The 24,442-nt window shown below is 46.5% G+C and overlaps 2 protein-coding genes, 1 long non-coding RNA gene and 2 pseudogenes across 3 annotated transcripts; 4 read left to right on the forward strand and 1 right to left on the reverse strand.

Annotated features, from left to right (window-relative positions):
- Positions 1-345: 345 nt before the first annotated feature.
- LOC120910609 (oocyte zinc finger protein XlCOF15-like) lies at positions 346-1,984 on the reverse strand. The gene is made up of 2 exons (XM_040322366.1): positions 1,948-1,984; positions 346-1,154 (listed from the first exon to the last, which is right to left on the reverse strand). Exon 2 carries the CDS (start codon positions 1,144-1,146, stop codon positions 346-348), a length of 801 nt encoding a protein of 266 aa, XP_040178300.1. The 5' UTR covers positions 1,147-1,154; positions 1,948-1,984.
- A 1,599-nt stretch (positions 1,985-3,583) lies between these two features.
- Positions 3,584-3,707, forward strand: LOC120912512 (annotated as a pseudogene).
- Positions 3,708-11,573: 7,866 nt separating this feature from the next.
- LOC120909597 lies at positions 11,574-14,189 on the forward strand. Its single transcript, XR_005741315.1, has 3 exons — positions 11,574-11,635; positions 13,550-13,659; positions 14,152-14,189. It is a non-coding gene; the product is annotated as an uncharacterized LOC120909597 (long non-coding RNA).
- On the forward strand, positions 11,956-12,059 carry LOC120912507 (annotated as a pseudogene).
- Positions 14,190-15,262: 1,073 nt separating the features above from the next.
- Positions 15,263-18,246, forward strand: LOC120909576 (oocyte zinc finger protein XlCOF26-like). Its single transcript, XM_040321343.1, has 2 exons — positions 15,263-15,274; positions 15,430-18,246. Exon 2 carries the CDS (start codon positions 15,913-15,915, stop codon positions 16,855-16,857), a length of 945 nt encoding a protein of 314 aa, XP_040177277.1. The 5' UTR covers positions 15,263-15,274; positions 15,430-15,912; the 3' UTR covers positions 16,858-18,246.
- The last annotated feature ends 6,196 nt before the right edge of the window (positions 18,247-24,442 follow it).

The raw sequence follows: 24,442 nt of genomic DNA on the forward strand, positions 1-24,442 counted from the left end.
CCTTCTCACTCCTAGAGGGACCCAACCAGCAGTGACACCCCCTCCTTCTCTCTCCTAGAGGGACCCAACCAGCAGTGACACCCCCTCCTTCTCTCTCCTAGAGGGACCCAACCAGCAGTGACACCCCCTCCTTCTCTCTCCTAGCAGAGGAAGCCAGTCAGAACTTTGAAGTCTTTAGTGATCTCTGATTTCCTTATAAAGTGTTTCTTTCATGATAAAGATCAGAGGAGCGCTCAGCCACGTGTTTTCTGAGGTGTATATCAAGGTAAGTTTCTTCCCAGTGTGAGATCTCTGATGTACGGCCTAATGTGATCCATATAGAAGACATTTCCCACATTCAGGACACTAATACACCTCGAGGGTTGTGTGGCTTCTCAGATGTATGTAAAGATGGGACTTCTGTGAAAAACGTTTCCCGCACTCAGGGCAGGAATATATCATCTCCTCTGTGTGAGATTTTCTGTGTCTGACAAGTGCCGATTTCCTTGAAAAACATTTCCCGCACTCAGAGCAGGGAAACAGCTTTTCCCGCGTGTGGCATATCTGATGTTCAATAAGATTGGATTTCCAAGAAAAAGATTTTCCGCACTCAAGACAGGAATACTGCCTCTCGCCTGTGTGGATTCTCTGATGTCTATTAAGAACGGACTTTTGTGAAAAGCATTTCCCACACTCAGGGCAGGTATACGGCTTCTCACCTGTGTGAGATCGTTGATGTATAACAAGGTCTGATTTATGTGTAAAACATTTTCCACACTCAGGGCAGGGATACGACTTCCCGCCTGTGTGTAATCTCTGATGCCTGGAAAAACTGCTCTTATCTGAAAAACATTTTCCGCAATCAAGGCAGGGATATGGCTTCTCATCTGTGTGATCTCTCTGATCTAAAGAAAAACATGGCTGAGAGTGAAAACTTTCCCCATATCCAGGACAAGAAAATTCATTTTCTTCCTGAATTCCGGCCCCACCCCTCACAGTACGAGGTTGCTCAGAGTCGGAGGGATTCCATGGCCTATCCACACTGTGAAGTCCACCATCCATAGTTGAGGTCATGGCCCTTTGTTCGGCACAATCTCCTATGATGTATACATTTGCAATTTTACAAGCTGGAGATAAAGTGAGACGATCCTTTGAGGGTTTCTCCATGGCGTGTCCTGGAAAAATAGAAAAACATCATCAATATATCTGAGAGGGTTAGTTCACTTCCATCAAGATTCCATCTGTATTAGGAAGAATGAACATTTAGCAATAATTCTGCTTGAAGAAGAGGGATTACCCTAATTCCGACAACAAAACCGTGGATTTTTTCCGACGAATGTTGGCTCAAACTTGTCTTGCATACACACAGTCGCACAAATATTGTCGGAATCTCCGAACACCAAGAAAGGGCTAACGTACAACGCGTACGACGGCACTATGAAAGGGAAGTTCAATACCAGTCGTGTTGGTAAAAGTTTGGTGAGAGACAATATGCGCTTTTCAGCCTCGTGCTTTTCAGTCCGTTACAGCGTGACAAATGTGCTATCTCCATTACGAACCCTAGTTTTTTTCAGACCGAGCGCTTCCGTCTCGTACCTGATTTAGAGCATGCGTGAAATTTTGTGCGTCTGAACTGTCCACACACGATCGGAATTTACGAGAACAGATTCAGCTCTCAAATTTTTGTTGTCAGAACTTCCGACAGCAAATGTCTGATGGAGCACACACACGGTCGGAATTTCTGACAACAAGCTCCCATCAAACATTTGTTGTCGGCGGTGAGTACGCGGCATAAGTGTCACAGATCAGCTGATCTGTTACTTTTAGTTGTACAAACATGTTGTTTTCTGCTACCTCACTGGTAGCAATAGACCTTATTGGCTGATATCACTCAGCTCCCACCCTACTCTGGACCAATTAGTGAACAGCAACGGAGCAGAGATAAGAGAAGAATATATTATCGGTCACCTGTGCTGATCTCTGTAGGCGTGTCCTCCTCTATGAATGTCCTCATCATTCCAGCCTCCTCCGTATATTGCTGATCATCCCTCACATACGTCTCTTCTACGTCACACTCAGTTTTTATGATCATCAGATCTTCACCCTAAACCAACAGAATGGCAGAAAATAACATCTGTAACATAGAAGTATTTATGATGTGAGGTCACATAGAAAATATCATCTTGTAGAGTCTCCTACTTACGAACCTGTTCCGTTTTGGGAAGACGTACGTTGGTCCACTTTATTCACAAGTCAAACAAAGAGAGGTTTATAATGCCTTTCACAGACATAATGCATAAGAAAGCAAAATACTGTAAAAACAGAAAATATTTCTAATCTTACAGTACAGTACCTTGGAATGTACAGTTCAGGGAGTCCCCGAGTTACGAACATCTGACTTGCGAACGACTCCTACTTACGAACGGGAGGCTGCGTGGTCATTTTTCGTCGGCGGGCACATTAGACGGAACCTTTTCGACGGGACATCGGAAAACAACGTATCTGCCGTTCTGCACATGCACGGACACTTTTCGTCGGCGGGCACATTAGACAAAAAATCTCCAGTGATCTTCACGCAAGACCTGCCCAGCCTGCTGGCAACTCGTGCCTCTTTGTGCCCCTCACCATCTGTATCACCTCCAGGGGTGGAGTGCGCTTAGTTGCAAGGGGGAACCGCTCTCAGCCTTGGCGAGTACCTCCGATAACTTTTTTTGATATTATTGTCAACATCATTGGCACAGCAGACTTCACATGTTCCATGATCTTGTTCCTTAGAATTGTGCCGATGGTTGAACGATTTATGTTAAGGGAACGAGTGACGTCTACTACCTTTTCTTCTTTTTTCCTCGCTCCAATCTCTCAATTATTTTCACTTTTGCTTCCATTGTTATTGCTTGCCACTTCTTAGCAGTCCACACTACAACACAGTGCTTTTACGCTTGCTTCCAGACAGCCTGGGCTTGAAAAATCCACACTGTACAATACTGCTGTAGACTATAGTACTGTACCGTACAGTAAAGTACACATCAGCACAACCGCTTGCGACAGAACGGGCACGCATGTGACAATGTCCGGCAGGCACGTGAGCTACTCCCGTGAGTTGACATGCGAACGAAGGTTTGCATCTTTGAAAGTTTGCAACATGAAAGTTTGTAAGTGGGGGAAGTACTCTAGAGTTATTATTGTTGAAAGTGAAGTAGTTGTGTGTAAGCAGGGAGTAGGTGGGCATTGCCTTCTGGCTTAGTTCGCCTGCTTTCATGGGGTCTCCCTTCGGGGGAGCCTCACCGAGGAGTGTTCTGTTTCAGCAGACCCTCCAAGGAAGTTGGGTCCGTGTCGGCTTCGGCTGCACGGACCACAGATTACCTCAGTCCCTGCCAGGAGCCTAATGCCCCGGGGGATCAGAGCTGGGTCCTCTTTGGAGGACCATTTGACGATGCACCCGTCGCAGTTTTTTGTGTGTCACTCTTTATTGTGTGTGCACATTTTTTCCTGCACCGGGTGAAGTTTTTGGGTTGTGTTATGCACGCCACAGGCTTTTCAATAGAAAAGGTTGCGTGTAGGCATGAATTTGATGAGCTGTGTAACATCCTCCGCAGTTTTCTTTGTGGTTTCTCTGCCTTTTGGCTAAGATCAAGTGTAGTATCTGTTCTTATCAGTAGCCAAGTGGAGGTTCTGTGCGACTATCTCCACTATGGTGGAGGTTGGGGTGGTTGCTATGCAAATCCACTGGTGTAATGGTAACCTAGAAGGTTAGTATCAGTATCAACCAAAACCGGGGTGCCCATACGTCATTGGGTGGACGGGAGTCGGTTCTACTATCAGGGTATTCCCGATAGTGGCAGTCCAGGGGTGCCGTAATCTCACTGTGAGTGAGGGTCACTTTGAGTTATGGCATCTAGGTCACTGCACCATCACACTTTTTTCACACCTGCCTCTTGGGCCTCCACATGTCAGAGTGTTCAATCACTTAATGTTCCCGACCCTCAACTCCACCTACCTGATGATGGTGGGGGATGGTGTGACCTCCCTGTGTGGAATCCCGGGAATAAGGACGGGGACATCTCTCTGGTGGGTTCTTGGTATTAGGTGGCTCCATCATAATATCCTTGTGTCCTTCAAAAAGCTCCTTCATCACTCCATACTCCTCATCCTCCTCTTCTTTAATAACATTATAATTTCTGTGCTTTCTAATCTAAATATGAAAAAAAAACATTCATTATGACAAACATTATAACAGTATAAATCACAACAACCAATCATTTTTACTCATCTACCTGATGATGGTGGGGGATGGTGTGACCTTCCTGTGCGGAATCCCGGGAATACAGAGGACGGGGACATCTCTCTGGTGGGTTCCCATTACTGGATCCATCTGTAGGAAACACACACACTGACTGAATACATTGTTTCTATGTGTTTATCAGATGATGGGGGATCTAGGTGGAGCCTCCGTACTGCTCTCTCCTTTACAATAAAGTCTCCTCTTACCCGGTGATGTGAGGGGCGGCTGATTCTCCATCATGACGTCCTTGTAGAGATCCTTGTGTCCTTCTAAATACTCCCACTCCTCCATGGAGAAATAGACAGTGACATCCTGACACCTTATAGGAACCTGACACACACAATGATACAGTCACCACCCAGACACACCCCTTGTCTGTTACTGGATAATGTCCCAGAATCCTCCTCACCTCTCCTGTCAGCAGCTCCATCATCTTCTTGGTGACTTCTAGAATCTTCTGCATGTTGTGTCTCTCAGGTTTTAGGGAGTCACATGGAGGCACTATAATCGTCATATAATCACCTGACTTCAGAACACGAAAATTCTGCATTGGAAAACCAATAGGAATGTTAGAATCCTCCTCACCTCTCCGGTCAGGTCTGTGTTTTATTAATAGAGATAAGAGCGATGTCATGTGACCTCTCAGAATCCTCCTCACCTCTCCGGTCAGGTCTGTGTTTTATTAATAGAGATAAGAGTGATGTCATGTGACCTCCCAGAATCCTCCTCACCTCTCCCGTCAGGTCTGTGTTTTATTATTAGAGATAAGAGTGATGTCATGTGACCTCCCAGAATCCTCCTCACCTCTCCGGTCAGGTCTGTGTTTTATTAATAGAGATAAGAGTGATGTCATGTGACCTCCCAGAATCCTCCTCACCTCTCCGGTCAGGTCTGTGTTTTATTAATAGAGATAAGAGTGATGTCATGTGACCTCCCAGAATCCTCCTCACCTCTCTGGTCAGGTCTGTGTTTTATTAATAGAGATAAGAGTGATGTCATGTGACCTCCCAGAATCCTCCTCACCTCTCCGGTCAGGTCTGTGTTTTATTAATAGAGATAAGAGTGATGTCATGTGACCTCCCAGAATCCTCCTCACCTCTTTGGTCAGCAAGTGGATGATCTCCAGGGTGAGGTTTAGTATCCTCTCAGTCATGTGACTCCATTCCTCCTCCATCCTCAGTGATGCGGTCATGTGATCTATATGGATTTCTCTGTGGACGGATATCAGAGAATTATCTGGACTTCATTGGTTGTACAATATTAGGATGGGGATATAAAGGGTTAATAGCTGGGGTTCTCCAGTGGGAATTGGCACATGTAGATTGGACTACTTATGCCGCGTACACACGACACACGTTTTTCGGGTTGTAAAAAAAATATGTTTTTTTTAATGTCATTAAATCGATTGTGTGTGGGCTCCAGAGCATTTTTCACGATGTAAAAAATTGCAATTAAAAATGTAGAACATGCTCAAATTTTTCACAAAGTTTTTAACGTTGTCGTTTTGTATAACGTTGTAAAAAAAGGTCGTGTGCGCGCTTTAACGACGTGAAAAAAACACGCATGCTCAGAAGCAAGTTATGAGACGGGAGCACTCGTTCTGGTAAAACTAGCGTTAGTAATGGAGTAAGCACATTCATCCCGCTGTAACAGACTGAAAAGCGCAAATCGTCTTTTACTAACATGAAATCAGCAAAAGCAGCCCAAAAGGTGGCGCCATCCGAATGGAACTTCCCCTTTATAGTGCCGTCGTACGTGTTGTACGTCACCGCGCTTTGCTAGAGCATTTTTTTTTTTCACGATCGTGTGTAGGCAAGGCCGTTTTAACGATCGGGGTGGAAAAAGACCATTAAAAAAGTAATTTTTTTACAACCCGAAAAACGGTCGTGTGTACGCGCCATTAGTGTTTGTTGTGTTTCTTGCTCTTTGCAAACCTGCAAAACTTTTTGAACTGTTGTTCTGCCAATTTCGACTCATATGTAAATATATACAAATGATGACAAAAATTCATATGAAGAACCAATATAAAATCTCACAGTTCAATAAATACACAAGAGAATATTCACTTATTAAGTGGGGGAATGTTCTGACTGTGAAGGGGTTAATCTAGGTTTCCACACTATATATGTGTGTATCATCATCTGCTGGAGATAAAAGACATCACAGTGACTATGGAGGAAGAGGACGGACATGACGGGGGGGTTACTGGGTGTAAATAGAAAATACGATCTTATTACCTCATCTACTGCCAGTTCCAGCAATGTCTTCCCTCTACTTCCTCCCGACTCACCTCTCACCTGGAACTTCCTATTTATACTTGACATCACTTCCTGTCTTCCATAGAGACTTCCTATCTGGGTGGAAGTGAGACGATCACCACCTTGTGAAGTTTAGAAGAACTGCAGACCCGAGAAACATCTCGTAGTGTGAACACGGCCTTGTGCTGTGTGTGTATGTACTGTATATCCTTATGCCGCGTACACACCATCACTTTATGTGATGAAAAAAAACGACACTTTCTGTGAAGTAAAAAATGACGTTTTTGAAACTTCAATTTTCAAAGACGAAGTTGCCTACACACCATCGTTTTCTCACAATGATCTTGCAAAGCGAGGTTACGTTCCACCACGTTTTACCATTGAAGCTTGCTTCATAAGTAGTTTCTGGGCATGCGTGGATGAAAAAACGTCTTAGAAAACGACGTTTTTTGCTACACACGGTCAATTTCTGTGAAGTAAAAAGTGCACTTTTGAAAAACGACACATAAAATTGAAGCATGCTTCAATTTTTTTTGGTCGTTTTTTACAAGACATAAAACAACGTTTTCCCCCACACACAGTCAATTAAAGTGATGGTGTGTACGCAGCATTATAGATGTGTCACCTCACCCGAGAAACTAAGCAGACTCAGGGTTCTCTCCTCAATATCCAGACGGTTGAGGCAAATCTCTGGGAATATCCCAGAGACTCCTAAGAAAAATTACCACCGGGCAAATGACAACAATTCCAACTTATATGAAAAAATACCAGTCTATCATGGGACAACTTTGCCAGGCAGCTTGTCAGTTACAAGCTTTCATACAACTGCATCTGACCCAGGCCCATCTACTAACTCGCCATCTGTCTTCCTTCCCTGCTTCTGCTCAACTTGGGTGTGGAAGAGAATATCTATCATATATTATATGCCCGCAGTCATAGTTTCTCAGCTTGGATTGTCCAGCTAGCCAACCGGTCTAAACAGCTGTCAAGCCCAAACCCGGCTACCCCACTCATCTGACAAGACAAGGCCCAGGCTAACACCACTTATCTGGCAAGACCATGTCCAAGTTTTCTCATGCAATTGTCAAGCTCAGGTCCAACTAGCTCACCTAGTTCTTGAGGCCAGCTAGCCCACTCAACTCATGAGCCCAGGCCCAGATAACCTACTCGTCTTTTGGGCCCAGCTTCAGCTAGCCCACCCAGCTTTTGAGCCTAGGCCTAGATAGCTCATCCAGCCCTTAATCTCAGGCCTAGACATCCCACCCAGCTTTTGAGCCCAGGCCTAGCTAGCCTACTAATTTTCAGATGGAGGGTCAGCTAGCCTGCTCATTGGCTGAGCCCAGGCCCAATTAGCCAACCAGTTCTTGAGTCCAGACCCAACTAGCCCACCCACCTCTTGAGCCCAGGCCAAACAAGCTCGCTCAGCTGTCAAGGCAAGGCTGTGATAGTCTACTTATTTGTCAGCTGAGGCACTCATCTGTCTTGCCAAAGCCCTGCTAGCTCAACCGGCTCTTGAGCTCCAGCCCAGCTTGCCCACCCAGCTCTTGAGCCCAAGCCCAGCTTGCCCACACAGCTCTTGAGCCGAGGCCTAGATAGCCTACTCAATTTTTCAGGCTGTGGCTCAGCTAGACTACTCATTGGTCAAGCCCAGGCCCAATTAACCAACCAGCTCTTGAGTCTAGACCCAACTAGCCCACTCAGCTCTGCAACCCAGGCACAACTAGCTCACTCAGATGTCTAGACCAGGGCCAAATAATCCATTGATATGTCAGGCTGAGGCTAAGCTAGCCTACTCATCCATCAAGCCTAAGGCCAGCTAGTTGAACCAGTTCTTGAGCCTAATTTCAGCTAGCCCACCCAGCTCTTGAGCCTGGGCCAAGTCCACTCAGCTATCAAGGCCAAGGCTCATCTAGCCCTCTCATTTCTCAATCTTAAGCCCAGATAGCTCACCAAGATCTCTTGTTAATTTGTTCAATTGTATGATTTGATTCAGATCATACAGGTGAGCATCTACTTTGTATTTTTGTATGGTAATAGGAAAGAATTAAAGCTGGACGGACATCATCTTTGTATATAAAAATAAAAATTGATTGGCCATTTGCCTAGTCATTGAGTGAATAAATTGTATAGCGCTGCAAATGCGAACTAAATCACCTCAAGGCGCTTATTTCCATCCAGTGTCGTCCTGATCCTTCAGAAGAGGTGGGTCTTAAGTTTTTTCCTAAAGGCCTAAAGGTTTTCTTCCATGCGGATGTTTGTGGGTAGAGCGTTCCATAGCCGTGGTCCTTGGACTGCAAATCTTCGTTCTCCCTTTGATTTGTAGCGGGACTTGGGGATGTGGAGGAGGTTTTGGTTAGTTGATCGAAGAATGCGATTGGGGGTGTAGTGTTTTATTTTCTCGCACAAGTATTGAGGAGTGATTTCTTGTGTGCACTTGTGGGTGAGACAGAGGGTCTTGAATGTGACCCGGTCCTTTACGGTTAGCCAATGAAGCGTCCTCAGGGAAGGGGTGATGGATTTCCAGGCTTTTTGTCCGTTTACCAGTCTGGCTGCCGTGTTCTGGACAACTTGTAGACGCAAAATCTGGTATTTATGTAGTCCTATGTAGAGGGAGTTTGCCTAGTCGAGTCGGGAATTGATGATTGTTCCAACTAATAGTGCTATGTCCTTTTCTGGAAGGGGATGAGTCTACGTAGCAGGCAGAGGAGATGGTGAGATCTGCTGACTACTCAGTATCATCTGGAGACATTTCCCTTCCCTTCACTTCCTGTTCTGTGGCCACTACCAAAAATTATGCAAAAAATCTCCAATTTGGGGGAAATCCTTGGTAGCCACCAGAAATAGTATGCCCACTGCATGAATTCCCCTCTATTCCTGTTCTGGTGACCACTCAGTTAATACGTAACTGAAGGCTAAACTTGGAGTAGAGAAGGATTAGAAACCCTGTTGGTTTTTTATTGACATCTGAGCCCGTTAGAGAGATTTGCCCTCTCTATTTGCACTGGTGGCCCATATCACTGAAAGAAAGTCAAAAATTTGGGGTTGTCGCCAGAACAAGAATTAAGGGGAAATCTTCCAATGGGGACACTAGTTCCTGTAACAACCAGGGATTCCTTCAATTTGAAGACATTTCTTCTCACTTCCTGTTTTGGCTATGGAACCTGAAGTGAAGGAAAATCTTGCCAATAGGACACAGATGGGAAAAACAATACAGGGGTTCTAACTCCCTTACGCTATCCAAATTTTTTTTTTTTTTAATTGTTAGTTCAAATTTAATATATTTTAAGTTATTATTATTATTATACAGAATTTATATAGCGCTAACAATTTGTGCAGTTTTTTAACGACATGGCGGCAGACAGTAAAATTACAATACAATTCAATACAGGGGAAATCAGAGGGCCCAGCTGGTTAGAGCTTACAATCTAGGAGGGAGGGTCAAGTGACACAAAAGATAATAACTGTGGGGGAGGAGGTGATGGAGAAGAATAAAGTACAGTTTTTAGGTGGGGGCAGAAGAGGAGGGTTTTCAGGGATCGTCTAAAAGCAAACAGAGTAGGAGATAATTGGACGGATTGGGGTAGGGAGTTCCATAGGATGGGAGAGGCTTGGGAAAAGTCCAGAAGGCAAGAGTGGGAGGAGGTGACAAGGGAGCCAGAGAGCAGGTGGTCTTGGGAGGAACAAAAAGAACGATTTGGTTGGTATTTTGAGACTAGGCTAGTGATGTAGCTGCGGGCAGAGCTGTGAATGACTTTGTAAGTTTTTGTTAGTACAGTGGAACCTTGGATTACGAGCATGATCCGTTCTAGGAGAATTCTCGTAATCCAAAGCACTCGCATATCAAAGCGAGTTTCCCCATTGATGGCAAAATCCTGAGAGGGATCAAGAAGGTTATTCACAGCGCGGTGGTCGCTTAGTTGGTTGTATACCAGACTTTTAAGAAGTATGGATAAAAAGGGGAGAAAGGAGATGGGGGCGTAGGTTGTTAAGGTTGGTGGGGTCCAGTGAGGGCAGTTATTGACTAGGGTTTGTGGCTTGTTTCTTATCCATAAGTAGGGATGAACGTGGGTCTGTTTGGATCCTAGTCCAGAAGCAGGCTGAGAATTAGACTTTGCACCCTGGGGAACCCCAACTTGGCGATCTGCAAGAGCTCACTACCACAGATACATGCTCAAGTTTATTTCTACTCAGAAGCCTTTCTTCCTGTATCTTATTGGGTTGTCTGTATTGCGACATCATTTTGGAGGGTATCTGTAGAAGTGCCATATTAGAGGTTGCTTGTGTGGTCACTCCTAGAATGAAAAGTTCCTCCACATGGGTGAGGTCATGACGAGCAGAATATGGACTTCTCTGTAGCATGAGACTCACCAGGTTACATAGGGTTGCTACCTCATCCCTTTAAACGCGAACACATATTAATTACACAGGTTCTCTGGCTGATTCACCCTAAAAAACAAAGTTTCTACCATGAAATCCAGCATACTAGCGCGAGCTACAGTATGCCTTTATTTATTTTTTGCGCCATACTCACAGTTTAATCCCGTAGTTAAGTTTCTGGGCGTTCCTATGCAGACGGGAACATGATTGACGGCCGGCTATGGCGTGTCACGCTTCCCGAAAATAGCCGGAGTAGGACTCGGCTCGACTCGCCCAGTGATGCAGGGCGCTGTGTAATGTAAAGGAGTCCAGAGGTACAGGGGGCTGTGTGATGTAAAGGGGTTCAGAGGTGCAGGGGGCTGTGTGATGTAGAGGGGTCCAGAGTGCTGTGTAATGTAAAGGAGTGCAGGGGGCTGTGTATATTAATGGGGTCCAGTTGTGGAGAGGGGGTACACAGTAGTAACAAAGAGATATTGAAGGATGCACAGGTATGCAAGAGGCACAGTGGGGTGTTTTTACATTTTAACGTGGGGGGTGCCAGATATTTGATCCGCTACGAGACGTTTCTGGGTGCTGCAGATCCTCTGAGTTCCACATGATGGTGATGTTACTTCCAGCCAGATGGGAAGTCTCTGTGGTTGGACAGGAAGTGATGTCACGTACAGTCAGGAAGTTCCAGGTGAGAGGTGAGTCAGGAGGAAGTAGAGAGGAGACATTGCTGGAACTGGCAGTAGATACGGTAATAAGATCTTATTTTGTACTTACACCCTGTAACCCCCGTCATGTCCGTCCTCTTCCTTCATAGTCACTAGGGATGAGCTCCGGTGTGTTTGCACACTCCACATGCAGAGCCCGCCAGGAAGTCGGTACTGCGCTAATCACAGGCAGTGAGACATTTCCCGATCTCTGGCCGAGCATCGGGACAATGTCTCCCTGCCTGTGATTAGCGCAGTACCGACTTCCTGGCGGGCTCTGCATGTGGAGTGTGCAAACACACCGGAGCTCATCCCTAATAGTCACTGTGATGTCTTATCTTCAGCTGATAGAATAGTGTTTTCCCTCGCTTCTCGGCCTTTTGGCTAAGATCAAGTGTAGTATCTGTTCTTATCAGTTGTCAGAGGAGCGCTGAAGCACCTACATGGGGAGGGTGGATGCAATCCAATGACGTCATTGCACCTGGAAGCATGGTTTCAGCAGGGACTAGGCCGAGCCGCCCGACAGATACTGGGGGCCGGCCCATGGTTGCGTCTGAGCAATCTGGAAGGGTGCTCCTGGTGAGAATGGGTGGCTGCACTTGGTCTGGTCTTTTTGCCGAGTTCTAGTCTGGCCTTCTGGCTGGCTGGTGTAAGTGCTATCCCTGTCGGCGATCCGGTAGGAGGAGCTGGTACTGCCCTGTGATGGGTCGGGATAGAACCATGCAAATCCGCCGGGTTGACGGAGGGTCTGGAAGGGCTAGTATTGGCGGAGGCTGCTACCTGAGCGGCAGTTCTCCCTAAGAAAACCTTGAAGGGCTCTCTATCTGGCAGGGGTGGAGGGCTGCATTGGCTGGTCGGGGGGGGGGGGGGGGGGGGGGGGGGTTGGATTTGGAACGAAAAGCCTATGGTGCATGTGCTCCTGGAGTGGCAGTCCAGGGGTATCTGAGAATCACTGTGAGTGAGGGTCACTTTGATTTAAAGATACCACGGTCACTGCACCAGAAACACACTTTTTTTAGCACCTGCCTCCTGGGCCGGGCCTTTTGGCTAGGACCGGAGGATTTTTTTATTCCTGGCCGGAGGGCCTGGTCATTGTATACCACAATGATCACTTCTTCACTCTCCTCTCCACTATCTCTTCCCCACTTTATTTAATTTATTAGCCTATGTTTGTCACGTTTTTGTCTTTTTTTGTTTGTGCATGTTATTGTCCACTGTGTGATTAGTAGGGTGCGGGTCCTCGGGCCAGCCCTGAATGTCTTGGGAGTGGGTGGACATGGCCTTCTGGCTTCACCTGCTCTCATTGGGGTCTACCTTCGGGGGAGCCTCACCTAGTACTGGGAGGGTTCTGTTTCGGCAGTCCCTCCAAGGAAGTTGGGTCCGTGACGGCTTTGGTTGCTCGGACCTCAGTCCCCGTCTGGAGCCTAACGCCCTGGGGGATCAGGGTTTTTGGGTCCCTTCTTCACAGGAGGACCACTTGACGTTGCACCCGTCTACACGTTTTTGTGACCACTCTTTATGTGTGTGCACATTTTTTCTGCACCGGGTGGAGTTTTTCGGGTGTGTTCACACGCCATAGGCTTTTCAAAAAAGTGTTTTCCCTCTTTTTTTTCTTAATTAAAGCTTTTAAAATAAAGACATACGTAGTCGCATCCACAGCTGATAATAGCTTCTCTACTAAGATAACTAGTAAACAATTAAAGAAGGATCCTATTGATCGTTCCTTGTCTGCAGATCTAAAACTACAAGAAAATAATTCAGAGAAAAAAGAAAAAGTGTAATTTTGGATCAGGCAGGTAGGATTAAATATGGGGACAAGAAAAACACTATGTAACCCAACCAGTTCACACAATGTGCCAGTTCCCACCAGGGGTAGCCCAACTAATAACCCCTTATATCCCCATCCTAATAATGTACAACCAATACAGTCCAGATAATTCTCCTCTATCCATCTACAGAGAAACCCGCATAGCTCAGATGACCAATGAAGATGGAGGAGGACCAGAGTCACATGACCGAGAGGATACTAAACTTCACCCTGGAGATCATCTACCTGCTGACTGGAGAGGTGAGGAGGATTCTGGGAGGTCACATGACATCACTCTTATATCTATTATTAAAACACAGACCTGACCGGAGAGGTGAGGAGGATTCTGGGAGGTCACATGACATCACTCTTATATCTATTATTAAAACACAGACCTGACCGGAGAGGTGAGGAGGATTCTGGGAGGTCACATGACATCACTCTTATCTCTATTAATAAAACACAGACCTGACCGGAGAGGTGAGGAGGATTCTGGGAGGTCACATGACATCACTCTTATCTCTATTAATAATACACAGACCTGACCGGAGAGGTGAGGAGGATTCTGGGAGGTCACATGACATCACTCTTATCTCTATTAATAATACACAGACCTGACCGGAGAGGTGAGGAGGATTCTGGGAGGTCACATGACATCACTCTGATCTCTATTAATAAAACACAGACCTGACCGGAGAGGTGAGGAGGATTCTGGGATTCTAACGTGATATTCCTATTGGTTCTCCAATACAGAGATTTCCTCTTGTGAAGTCAGGTGATCATATGACCATCACAGTGCCTCCATGTGACTCCCTAAAACCCGAGAGACACAACATGGAGAAGATTCTAGAAGTCACCAAGAAGATGATGGAGCTGCTGACAGGAGAGGTGAGGAGGATTCTGGGAATTCTGGGACATTATCCAGTAACAGACAAGGGTTGTGTCTGGATGGTGACTGTATCATTGTGTGTGTCAGGTTCCTATAAGGTGTCAGGATGTCACTGTCTATTTCTCCATGGAGGAGTGGGAGTATTTAGAAGGACACAAGGATCTCTACAAGGACGTCATGATGGAGAATCAGCCGCCCCTCACATCACCGGGTAAGAGGAGACTTTATTGTAAAGGAGAGAGCAGTACGGAGGCTCCACCTAGATCCCCCATCATCTGATAAACACATAGAAACAATGTATTCAGTCAGTGTGTGTGTTTCCTACAGATGGATCCAGTAATGGGAACCCACCAGAGAGATGTCCCCGTCCTCTGTATTCCCGGGATTCCACACAGGAAGGTCACACCATCCCCCACCATCATCAGGTAGGTGATTGACAATTATTGGTAGTTATAATTTAAGCACAAGCATATTTTTTACGATCATTGTCTTATTGGATATTTAGAGTGGAAACCTTGGGGGTCATAATGTTGTTGTTAAAGAAGAGTGTGGAGTGATGGAGGAGTTTTCAGAAGGACGCAATGATATTACGGAGCTGCCTAGTAACAGAAACCCACCAGAGAGATGTCCCCATCCTCTGTATTCCCGGGATTCCACACAAGAAGATCACACCATCCCTCACCATCAGGTAGATTAGTGACAGTTATTGACAGTTGTAATTTATACACAGCCTTATTTGTTACAACACGTGGTTTATTATATATTTAGAATGGAAATCTCTGGGACTGTAATATTGTTAAAGAAGAGTACAAAGTGGAGGATGAGGAGTATGGTGTGATAAAGGAACTTTTTGATGGACACAAGGATCTCTATGAGGATGTTATATTGGAACTACCTAATACCAGAAACCCACCAGAGAGATGTCCCCATCCTCTGTATTCCCGGGATTCCACACAGGAAGGTCACACCATCCCCCACCATCATCAGGTAGGTGGAGTTGAGGGTCGGGAACATAAAGTGATTGAACACTCTGACATGTGGAGATGATGTGTGGACTCTACAAGATGATATTTTCTAATTGATCTCACATCATAAATGCTTCTATGTTACAGATGTTATTTTCTGCCATTCTGTTGGTTTAGGGTGAAGATCTGATGAACATGAAAACTGAGTGTGACGTAGAAGAGACGTATGTGAGGGATGATCAGCAATATATGGAGGAGGCTGGAATGACGAGGACATTCATAGAGGAGGACACTCCTACAGAGATCAGCACAGGTGACCCATAGTATATTCTTCTCTTATCTCTGCTCTGTTACTGCTCCCTGATTGGTCGGAGATATAGGACCTCCACAGAGAACATCTCCTCCCTCATATCTACCTGATCCAGATGCTCACTGATTGGTCCAGAGTAGGGCAGGAGCTGATAGATATCAGCCAATGTCTTTTCTCGGAGGAGGACCGAAGGCCCTTTGACTGAAGAGGGGAAGAGTCCCAGCTGGTTGGGACCTCCTCAGAGAACATCTCCTCACTCATATCTACCTGATCCAGATGGAATCTTGATGGAAGTGAACTAACCCTCTCAGATATATTGATGATGTTTTTCTATTTTTCCAGGACATGCCATGGAGAAACCCTCAAAGGATCGTCTCACTTTATCTCCAGGTTGTAAAATGGAAGATGAGGACATCACAGGAGATTGTGGAGGAGAAAAGACAATGAGCTCCGCTATGGATGGAGGACTTCACAGTGTGGATAGACCATGGAATCCCTCCGACTCTGAGCAACCTCGTACTGTGAGGGGTGGGGCCGGAATTCTGGGGGAGGAGACATTTCCCTGTCCCGAATGTGGGGAACATTTTAGCTGTGAGCTAAGCCTTTCTGCTCACAAGAGATCTCTCATAGGAAATGAGTTACATTCCTTGAAATCTTTTATGTATCAATCAGAACGTGTCGCACATCGCAAATCTGACAAGGAGGAGAAGCCGTTTTTCTGTCCTGAGTGCGGGAAACGTTTTTCAAGGAAGTACTGTCTTTCCAGACATCAGAGAGCTCACACGGGAGAGAACATGTATTCCTGCCCTGATTGTGGAAAATATTATACACAGAAATCAGACCTTGTTATACATCTAAGATCTCACACCGGGGAGAGGCCGTATTCCTGCCTTGAGTGCGGGAAATGTTTTTCAGATAAGAATAGTCTTACCAGGCATGAGAGATTGCACGTGGGTGAGAAGCCGTATACCTGCCCCGAGTGTAGAAAATGTTTTTCCCGGAAGTCTCATCTCGCTAAACATCAGACATGCCACAAATGGGATAAACTGTTTTCCTGCCCTGAGTGCGGGAAATGTTATGTACGGAAATCTGAACTTGTCAGGCATCAAAAATCTCACAAGGGAGAAGCTGGGACCGAGGGAAACGTTTTTCAAGGAAATCTTGTCTTGCCAAACGTCACAGAACCCGCACAACCCTCGAGTTGTATTAGTGTCCTCGGTGCCGGAAATGTCATCTACATGAATCATATTTTGCCGTATGTCGGAGACCCCACACTGGGAATAAGCTCACCTTGATAACAACCCATGATGAGTCCTCTAGTCTTTCATATGTAAGGTTTCAGCTAGCCTATCCAGCGCTTAAGACTAGGCCTAGATAGCCTATACATTTTTAGGCTGAGGCTTAGCTGGCCTACGCATTGGCCAAGCCCGGGCCCAGCTACCCAACCAGCTCCTGAGCCCAGGCTTAGTTAGCCTACTCAGTTTGGCTGAGGCTTAGCTAGCCTACGCATTGGCCAAGCTACCCGACCAACTCTTGATCCCAGGGCCAGCTAGCACACCCAGCTCTTGATCTCAGGCCTAGATAGCCCTCCCAGCTCTTGAGTCCAGGCCTGGATAGCCTTCTCAATTTTTAGGCTGAGGATTAGCTGGCCTACACATTGGCCTAGCCCAGGCCCAGCTACCCAACCAACTCTTGATCCCAGGCCTAGATAGCCCATCCAGCTCTTGAGCCCAGGCCTGGATAGCTTACTCAATTTTCAGGCTGAGTCTTAGCTAGCCTACGTATTGGCCAAGCCCTGGTAAGCCAACCAGCTCTTGAGCCCACGCCCAGTTAGCCTACTAAATTTTCAGACCGAGGCTTAGCTAACCTATGCATTGGCCAAGCCCAGGCCCAGCTACCGATCCAGCTCTTGAGCCCAGGCCTGGATAGCCTATTCAGTTTTCAGGCTGAGGCTTAGCTAGCCTACGCATTGGCCAAGCCCAGGCCCAGCTAGCCAACCAGCTCTTGATCCCAGGCCTAGATATCCCATCCAGCTCTTGAGCCCAGGTCTAGATAGCCTACTCAATTTTCAGGCCGAGGCTTAGTTAGCCTATGCATTGGCATAGCCCAGGCCCAACTAGCCAACCAGCACTTGATCCCAGGCCTAGATAGCCCAACCAGCTCTTGAGCCCAGACCCAGCTAGCACACCCAACTTTTGAGGCCAGGCCCAGCATGTTCACTCAGCTGTCAAGACCAAGCCCAGATAGTCCACTCGATTGCGAGGCCAAGATAGCCCACTCATCTGTCAAGCCCAGTTAGCTCAACCAGCTAGCCCACCCATCTCTTAAGCCCAGGTCCAGCCCACTCAGCTTCCAAGACCAGGCCTAGATAGCCCACTCATTTGTCAGGCTGAAGCTCAGGTAGCCCACTTATCTCTCAAGTTTAGGCCCACCTAGCTCACCAAGACCTCCAGTAAATTAGTTAAATTCTATGATTTCATTTAGATCATACAGGTGAACATCCACTGTGTATTTTTGTGTGGCAATGACTGAGAAAAGAATTAAAGGTAGATGGACATCATCTTTGCATATGTAGCACCCTTTAGTGTACTAGTAGGTTAGCAGGGGTTCCTAGTAGATGATAGGCTCAGCTGCTTCTAACAAAGCAAACAGAATATTGGCATTAAAAAGGGGATTCACTCCAGAGATAAAACGATAATTCTCCCGCTCTACAAGACTCTGGTCCGGCCGCACCTGGCGTATGCTGTCCAGTTCTGGGCACCAGTCCTCAGGAAGGATGTACTGGAAATGGCGCGAGTACAAAGAAGGGCAACAAAGCTAATAAAGGGTCTGGAGGATGGATATTAGTTATGAGGAAAGGTTGCGAGCGCTGAACTTATTCTCTCTGGAGAAAAGACGCTTGAGAGGGGATATGATTTCAATTTACAAATACCGTACTGGTGACCCCACAGTAGAGACAAAACTTTTTCACGGAAGGGAGTTTAACAAGACATGTGGCCACTCATTAAAATTAGAAGAAAAGAGGTTTGACCTTAAACTATGTAGAGGGTTCTTAACTGCAATAGCGGCAAGGATGTGGAATTCCCTTCCACAGGTGGTGGTCTCAGCGGGGGGCATCGATAGTTTCAAGAAAATATTGGATAAGCACCTGAACGACCACAACATACAGGGATATACAAGGTAATACTGACCTATAATCACACACATGGGTTGGACTTGTGTGTTTTTTCAACCTCACCTACTATATAACTATGTAAGTAGGTAAGTGTATTTGTATGACTCATTTTTAGTGTGAATCTGAAACTAGGTCAGTGTTAACTGCAGGTCAGGCTGGATGGCTCACAGAGGCAGGTCTCTGGTTCTGGTAGTTTGGAGAAACTTCTAGAAGCTAGAGGGCGGAGGCCAGGAGGGTTGATCTGCATACTTAGGGGAGCTTGGCCAATCACCTGTCAGGATGGCTAAGCCAGCCCTTAATAATTGAGTCATGCCCAGTAGGGGAGTTGGGTGGAAGATTGTAGTGCTGAGGAGACTGTTATTGGCCTAGGAGGGGACCCCTAATGCTGCGTGGACAGGATCGGAAATTCCGACAAGAAAAGTTCAGGGATATACAAGGAAATACTGACATATAATCACACACATGGGTTGGACTTGTGTCTTTTTTCAACCTCACCTACTATGTAACTATGTAAGTAGGTAAATTTAGTGTGAGTCGGAAATCTAGGTCAGTGTTTACTGCAGGTCAGGCTGGATGGCTCACAGGGGCAGGCCTTTGGTGCCTCCTCTGGTTCTGGTAGTTTGGAGAAACTTCTAGAAGCTAGAGGGCGGAGGCCAGGAGGGTTGACCTGCATACTTAGGGGAGCTAGGAGGGGACCCCTAATGCTGCATGGACAGGATCGGAATTTCCGACAAGAAAAGTTCGATGTGAGCATTTGGTTGGAAATTCCGACTGTGTGTAGGCTCCATCTGGCTTTTTCTGTTGGAATTTCCGACAGCAAAAATTTGAGAGCTGGTTCTCAAATTTTCTGACGGGAAAAGTTCTTGCCGGAAATTCCGATCGTCTGTATGTAATTCCGACGCACAAAAAAAAACATGCATGCTCTGAATCAATTCGACGCAGGCTCGGAATATTTGAACTTTTTTCTCGGCTCGTCGCGTAGTGTTGTACGTCACCGCGTTCTTGGCGGTGGGAATTTCAGACAAGATTTGTGTGACCGTGTGTATGCAAGACAAGTTTGAGGCAAAATTCCGTCGGAAAAAAATCCACAGTTTTCTTGTCGGAATTTTCGATCGTGTGTATGCGGCATTAGTCTCTGGGGTGGGGGGGCTCTCCCTTCATGCTGAAGTTCAGTCGGACTTGGGAGGATCCTGGCAGCAGTGCAATTTAAAAGGAATCTTGCCTAATGCCGCGTACACACAATCAAATTTTCAGTCGCAAAAACCTTGGATGGTTTTTCCGCCGAAATTCCGCTCAAGCTTGGCTTGCATACACACGGTCACACAAAAGTTCTTAGAACTTTCGACCGTAAAGAATGCGGTGACGTACAACACTACGGCAAGCCGTGAAAATGACGTTCAATGCTTCCGAGCATGCATCGGAAATTTTGCACGTCAGAATTGCTACAGACGATCGGAATTTGAGAACCTGCTCTCAAATTTTTGCTGGCAGAAATTTCGACAGGAAAAATCTGATGGAGCCTACTACACGTTCGGAATTTCCGACCAAAAGCTCACATCGAACTTTTCTTGTTGGAAAATCCGATCGTGTCTACGTGGCATTAGGGGTCCCCTCCTAGGCCAATAACAGTCTCCTCAGAACTCCATCTTCCACCCGACTCCCCTGACTCAATTATTAAAGGCTGGCTTAGCCATCCTGCCAGGCAATTGGCCAAGCTCCCCTAAGTATGCGGATCAACCCTCCTGGCCTCCGCCCTCTAGCTTCTAGAAGTTTCTCCAAACTACCAGAATCAGAGGAGGCTCCAGAGACCTGCCCCTGTGATCCATCCGATAAGAAGCAGCAGGAGCAAGGAGGACAAAGTGAGTACATCAGCACACCAAGGGAGTCATAAGGGGAGAGACTGCCACATGTAGTAAGCCTTTCAGGAGAGCAGGGTTGTGTTTAGCCCTTCCCGTCCCTTGTCCTGGGAGATATTTGGGGTGGGAAGGTGGTCCTGCGGACAGTAGAGCGGGGATAAGTGTCTACAGATAAGTGGGAGATACTCCTGGATGTTGCTTACTTCACAACGTGCTACTTTCTAAGGGACTGAGTGGTCCTAGTCCTAAAGGGGCTTTTGCATTTCATCTTAAAAGACTGTCGGTGTCCGGAAAGGAGGACAGTTCAAGATCTTGTACATAGGGAGGAAGTTGTCCCTGATTATTTGTTTCATTTAAGCTGGGCATCCCATAATTTTCATTCCCCATCCAAGTTATTACCCTTAATAAACATCATCAAAAACCAAGCTCAAAGACTGTTCCTTGTGTCTGAAGAAAATGTGGAAAATGCTTGTTGCCTGGCTGTGCAGAACTGGGAAAACCAGTCATCTTCAGCCCCACCCGACTGAAGCCCCTCTTGAAGGAAATAATAGTGCTGCATACACTATATTGTCAAAAGTATTGGGACGCCTGCCTGTACACGCACATGTAGCCGGATTCAGAGAGATCGGCGCATCTATAGATAGGCGTAGCGCATCTCATATGTGCTACGCCGTCGTAACATTGAGAGGCAAGTACTGTATTCACAAAACACTTGCTCCCATATGTGCGCCGGTGTAAGCCTGCGTAATTCAAAGTAGGCAGGTAGTGGGCGTGTTGTATTAAAATGAATCGTGACCCCATGTAAATGCATGGCCGTACGAACGGCGCATGCGCGCGCATGCTCAGAATCACGTTGCAAATACTCCCTAATATACGACTTCTCAATGCGTACGACGTGAACGTAACTTACGCCCAGCCCCATTCACGTACAACTTACGTAAACGACGTCCATACCCTAAACGACTTAGACCAGCTATTTGGTGGTTTAACTTTACGCCGGAAAAACGCCTTACGTAAACGACATAGATTACAGCGATGGGCGCAAGTACGTTCGTGAATTGGCGTATCTCGCTCATTTACATATTCGACGTGTAAATCAATGGAAGCGCCCCTAACGGCCAACGTAAATATGCACCCAAGATACGACGGCGTAGGAGACTTACGTCAGTCGTATCTTGCAACAATTCAGGCGTATCTGATTTTGAGAATCAGCGCATAGATACGACGGCGCACATTTGGACTTACGACGGCGTATCTGTAGATACGTCGGAGTAAGTCTTTCTGAATCCGGCTAATGAACTTTAATGGCATCCCAGTCTTAGTCCGGAGGGTTCAACATTGAGTTGGCCCCGCCCTTGCATCTATAACAGCTTCACCTCTTCTGGGAAGGCCGTCCACAAGGTTTAGGAGTGTGTCTATGGGAATGTTTGACCATTCTTCCAGAAGAGCATTTGTGAGGTCAGGCACTGATGTGGGACGAGAAGGCCTGGCTCGCAGTCTGCACTTTAAAGTCTGCACATATGAATGCCGCCTTTATTTACATATGAATGCCGCTGGCCTAAGCTATTTACATATGAATGCTCCCGTTATTTACATATGCATGACGGTTATCTACATGTAAACACAGGGTCTGCAGGTAAGTCATTTGTACACAACAATAGGGCAGAGCTGGGCAGCATTAGTAGCAGCACTTCACACTGAGATATCAGGACACAGCACAGGACTAAAACTTCAAGGGACAAAGAAATTTAAACTGGGATAGTTGGCAAGTATGAGGCAGCTGCTTTGGGCCCCACAACAATGACAGGGCCCAGGGCAGCTTCCCCTTTTGCCCTGCCTTAAAGACAGCCCTGCCTATGCCCATCTGCCTAGCCAGTTGCCGATATGAGCATATGTATGCACCGAGAAACTTAATGGGCAAGCCTTTCCTGACAGTGGTGTACATGATATCACTCCTTTCTGGAGATGCTCTGGCTTGGGCCACGCCACTGTGGGAACATCAAGATCCTACTGTTTCCAGTCTCTCTACTTTCCTGCAAGCTTTCTGTAAAACCTTTTGATGTGCCTGCCAGGGCCTCATCCACTTCTGGGGCACAATTTTGGCTTTGTCAAGGAAACCTGACTGTTGGTCAATATCATAGGTGTGCGCACATTGTGTTAGGTGTGCTTGGGCACACCCTAATCACCCTGTGTGGTGAAGATTGCACCAAAATATACTGGGGGTTATCCACAAAGCCGCGGCGCAACGTAACTTTTCGGATTTAAGTTACTCCGCCGCAAAATTCCCAAGTTAGGTGCCGATCCACAAAGCACTTACCTGGAATTTTGCGGCGCTGTAACTTAAATCCGTCCGGCGCAAGGCGTTCCTATTCAAATGGGCGAGTCCCATTTAAATTAGGCGCGCTCCCGCGCCGGACGTACTGCGCATGCTCCGTCGGGTAAATTACCCGACGTGCATTGCGCTAACTGACGTCGCTCCGACGTCATTTGCTTAGACGTTAACGTAAATGGCGTCCAGCGCCATTCACGGACGTCTTACGCAAACGACGTAGAATTTAAAATTCGACGCGGGAACGACGGCCATACTTAACATGGCTTAAGACAACTAGGGCTTAGCCCTAGTTTTACGCGGCGGAACTCGACGTAAACGACGTAGATTTAGAGCGACGGGCCCGTCGGAGCGTTCGTGGATCGCCGTAACTGGTCATTTGCATATTCTACGCCGGCCTCAATGGCCTCGCCACCTAGCGGCCGGCCTAGAATTGCATCCTTAAGATCCGACAGTGTAATTCAATTACACATGTCGGATCTTCGTCCTAACTATGGGAAACTGAGTCTGTGGATCAGTTCCATAGTTAGGACCAGGGATACGACGGAGTAACAGCAGTTACTCCGCCGTATCTCTTTTGAGGATCTGGCCCACTGTGTTAAACGTGCAGTAACGCACAGAAAAAAACAGCATTAAACGGCACATAACACACTGAAATATACAACGTTAAACGTGCACTAATGCACAGAAATATACTGCATTAAACATGCAGTAACACACTGAAATATACTGCTTTAAACGTGCACTAACGCACAGAAATAGACCCCTGATATTTCACCAAAGCTCCCTAATAGGGCTCCTAAAATAAAAAAAATAATAAAAACAAAAATGACTGACATCAATCTCTGCCCTACTAACACCATCCACCGCTCTACTGACACCATCAGTATACTGTATATACACATGCAATTATGTTTGCGCTTCTGAACCGACATGGAATAATGAGGTCCTTGCTGCAAACTTTGGCAGGGTCTAGTGCATGGGTGCTCAACCTGTGGCTCTCCAGCTGTTGCGGAACTACAATTCCCATGAGGCATTGCAAGCCGCTGACAGGTACAAGCATGTCTCCCAAAGGCTGAGGCATTATGGGAATTGTAGTTTTGCAACAGCTGGAGAGCCACAGGTTGAGCACCCATGGTCTAGTGGATCGTATTAAGGTTGAACTAGATGGCAAAACCATACCCACCACCTTGGGTGACTTAATTACCCTAAAGCCTCGTACACACGATCAGTCCATCCGATGAGAACGGTCTGAAGGACCGTTGTCATAGGTTAACCGATGAAGCTGACTGATGGTTCATCACGCCTACACACCATCGGTTAAATAACCGATCGTGTCAGAACGCGGTGACGTAAAACACAACGGCGTGCTGAAAAAAACGAAGTTCAATGCTTCCAAGCATGCGTCGACTTGATTCTGAGCATGCGTGGATTTTTATCGGATGGTCGTGCCTACTAACGATCAGTTTTGACCTATCGGTTAGGAATCCATCGGTTAAATTTAAAGCAAATTGGCTTTT

The sequence above is a fragment of the Rana temporaria genome, chromosome 8 (genome assembly GCF_905171775.1).
Source record: "Rana temporaria chromosome 8, aRanTem1.1, whole genome shotgun sequence".
NCBI lineage: Eukaryota > Metazoa > Chordata > Amphibia > Anura > Ranidae > Rana > Rana temporaria.

Excerpts from the sequence above, each read along its gene's own strand:
- LOC120909576 (XM_040321343.1), top strand. The coding sequence starts at position 15,913 with ATGGAGAAACCCTCAAAGGATCGTCTCACTTTATCTCCAGGTTGTAAA.
- LOC120910609 (XM_040322366.1), bottom strand. The coding sequence starts at position 1,146 with ATGGAGAAACCCTCAAAGGATCGTCTCACTTTATCTCCAGCTTGTAAA.